General features: G+C 38.0%; 1 protein-coding gene across 1 annotated transcript in view; it reads right to left on the reverse strand.

The window, feature by feature from the left end:
- Positions 1-291: 291 nt before the first annotated feature.
- SAMD8 (sterile alpha motif domain containing 8) overlaps positions 292-3,299 on the reverse strand; it is a 45,839-nt gene continuing 42,831 nt past the window's right edge. The window contains exon 5 of the mRNA XM_012663240.1: positions 292-480. Coding sequence (XP_012518694.1) covers positions 292-480 — 189 coding nt within the window. The remainder of the gene's footprint in view (positions 481-3,299) is intronic.

Raw genomic sequence — 3,299 nt, forward strand, 5'->3', positions numbered from 1 at the left:
CAGAGTATGGTAGTACAAAAAGAGTCTTGTTGTGATATAAAAGGCAATAAACACGTCAATGGAATAATGTTCATGGGCAGCCAAGATGAAGAAGATTCCAAAGAGGTTGAGAACCCAGGATAAAGTGTGCAAGAAATTCCAGCTTCTTGGTGTATCTAGGAAAAGGACAGAAAGATCATTTTAAAACCGCATTCCTTCCAATGCTTCTCAGTCACACGTTTCTTAGGTCAGGCTGTTTTGCCTAGTCTTTGTAGAATTTGACACCTTTCCCACAGCCTCTTCTGAAACTAGTTATCGAATACGCACAGAAGCACTCAAGAGATACTTACATTCAGTGACAAAGAAATTCAGCATAGTTAAGACGACTGTGTGGCCACTGAACATGTAATCTCCACAAGTGTGAACGCCAGTCAGGGTCATACCAAAGCCACTCCAAATGGCAAAGGCCCGGCGTAATTTCTCCCATACACTGCCATATATCTATAAAGAAAGCTATGAATTAGTGCTTCAAATGTTTAGGGAGGTGGGAGCTTCCCAACATTCATTCCCATTGAAATTCAAATGCTAAATGACTTAGAAATAAGATCTAAGCCAAGGCAACCAAGCCCTCAGTCTAGGCTGACCTCAAGAATGGGTGGGCAAAGTTTGGTAATTAAATGAAATCACTGTAATTCAAATTCCTTTACTACAAGTTCCTTTACAATAAAAAGGCCAGTATAACACAAAAACATCTCCAACTTTTTAATTCAATATCACAGTAGTGTTTGCTTGGCTGTTCTTGCCAATAAAAAATAGGCTATGACAAAGGTCAATGGCTACCATTCAATATCCATTCTCCCCTTCTTCACTGGTAACAGAATTTCAAATATATTGAGGTAGCAATGAACTCAACCAAAACATTGCATTTCACAGCCTCCCTTGCAACCAGATGTGGCCATGTGACTAATCACGTTCCGTACAATAAGATGTAAGTAGAAGTACAAAGGATTTCTGGAAAGGCTATTTATAAAGGAAAGAGACAACAACCTGGAGGAAGTCTTTTCTACCCTTCCACCTTTCCTTCTTCTAGCCTACAACTCAGACTCGTGATAGTTGAAGCTCCAGCAGCTATATCGGATCACAAAGGGGCCTTGAGTATGCAAGCCAAGTGGTAGGATAGCAGAGCAGAAAAAGCAGAAAATCAGAAGAATCATGGGGTTCTTTTGACGACTTCATAGTTATCGTACCAGACCTGGAGTACCTACTTTAAAATTTTTTTTTTTAAAGTGACAGAGTCTTGCTCAGTTGCCCAGGCTATAGTGCAATAGACCAATCACAGCTCACTGCAGCCTTGAACTCCTAGGTTGAGGAGATCCTTCCGCCTCAGCCTCTCGAGTAGCTGGGATTATAAACGTAAGCCACCATACCCAGTGCAGACTTCTTTTATGAGAGAGAATAAACCACTGTGTGCTTATTAAACCACAGCCACTTTGAATTTCCAGTTATCAGCAGCCAACCCTAATCCTAACTCCTACACATAAGCTTAAAAAGGCAATCCATTATGAGGAAGAGTTGGAGTGATAGTTGCTTTAAAAAAAAAAAAAAAAGGGATAATCACTTAAAAAAAGGCATTTAGCACATAACAAAATAATGGTACAAAAAGTTGCTAAAATGTTACGTGCATTTACTATGTGCAAGACATGCTGCTAAGTGCTTTATGTGTTATTGCATTTAATTTCCACAACAATCCAATGAAGTGATTCAACTGCGCAGATGAGAAAACTGGCTTAGAGAGGTCACACAGCTAGTAAGTAACATAAGTACGATGTGAACCCAAGGAGTCCAATTCCAAAGCCCTATGTCTTAAAGATTCTACTATGGCTAATGACCAAAAGACACAACACAACCTTACTAGCATTAGAAATCTCACCTACTGATTATACACTGCCCAGCCTTCCCTTTCTGCCTCAGTTGAGGGAAAGAGAGAGAGAAGAATTTGTTATTGGAGAAAAAGAAAGAGAAGGTACTAAACAAATGCACATTGTTTGGCTCTTTCTTGATCTTTAGTGAGCATAAGGTTAGAAATGTTACTTTTTTTCTTTTCTTGAGATGGGGGTCTCACTATGTTGCCTTGGGTGGTCTTGAACTCCTGAGCTCAAGCAATCCTCCTGCTACAACCTCCAGAGTATTTGGGCCTACAGATGCATGGCATTGTGCCCAGCTGAGATGTTACTCTTGAGAAAGTAAAAAATCATGTAGCAAAGAGACTGCTAGGAAAATGTCTCAACCAAGGATAGGAAACAAGTGATGCAGTTAAAAGAAGGCAATTATTCCTCAATTACTCAAGTCTCCCTATCTGTTCCCATCTTAAATGTCCCATATATTCTTCCAGAAAAAAAAATAAAAACTGAAATACAACAGAGCAGAATGAATAGGATGCTTTGACAAGACAAGGGGTAGAAATTTGCTTTAAGTGCTTCTAAATTTTAAGAACAGGCATGTTCTTGGTTCTATCCCCAAACCCCCTACTTCTGGGAATGCAATTTCAAGCAATTAATTTATTACAATGAAAATGCCTACGGAGTTCACTGTAAGGGATTTGATTGCCAGTTACCATTACCTTAACTTTCTATTTTTAATGATCACTGCAAATAATACGGGTCAATAAGTAGGTTAAAATTCAAAGCAATTAACAGTATTTAGGGCAGATTTGAATAGAAATATTCATATATAACCAAATGGTAATGAAAAATAGTCACTAGAGACAGAAAAGGGGCTGTCCATACCATAGAGGGATGGTATCTAATTTATTTTTGTAGCATATGGTGCAACCCTATGCACATATAGCCCTCTCTTCAGTGGCTGTCCCACAATTAAATCCCTCAGCTATAGGAAATTCTCTTTTCAGTGTAAAAGGCTTATATTTCTCTTCTTTAAAATCTCCCTTACTCGATTAGCATACTATTTTGGGGAAACTGTTCACACCATGTACAGAAACAATTTCAAGATAGATTAAAGATATAAAATGTAAAGAATAAGACCATAAATGTATCAGATACCATCTTTCATTAATCAGAATGGGAGTGCTGGCAAGAGGGTGGGAGAACTGATATGTATACATGTTGGTAGTAGGGAAAAACTCATCTCTTCGAGTGGGCATTTTAGCAATATATATCACATCTTTAAATGTGCATGTCCTTTAATTCCATAATTTTACTTCCAATAATTTATCTTAAGGAGATAATCACATAAGTACAAAAGCACAAATGCATAAGCATGTTTACTATAGCATTGTTTATAAATAGTAAAATTTGAAAACA

Source organism: Propithecus coquereli, unplaced genomic scaffold (assembly GCF_000956105.1).
Source record: "Propithecus coquereli isolate 6110/MARCELLA unplaced genomic scaffold, Pcoq_1.0 Scaffold80, whole genome shotgun sequence".
NCBI classification, from domain to species: domain Eukaryota; kingdom Metazoa; phylum Chordata; class Mammalia; order Primates; family Indriidae; genus Propithecus; species Propithecus coquereli.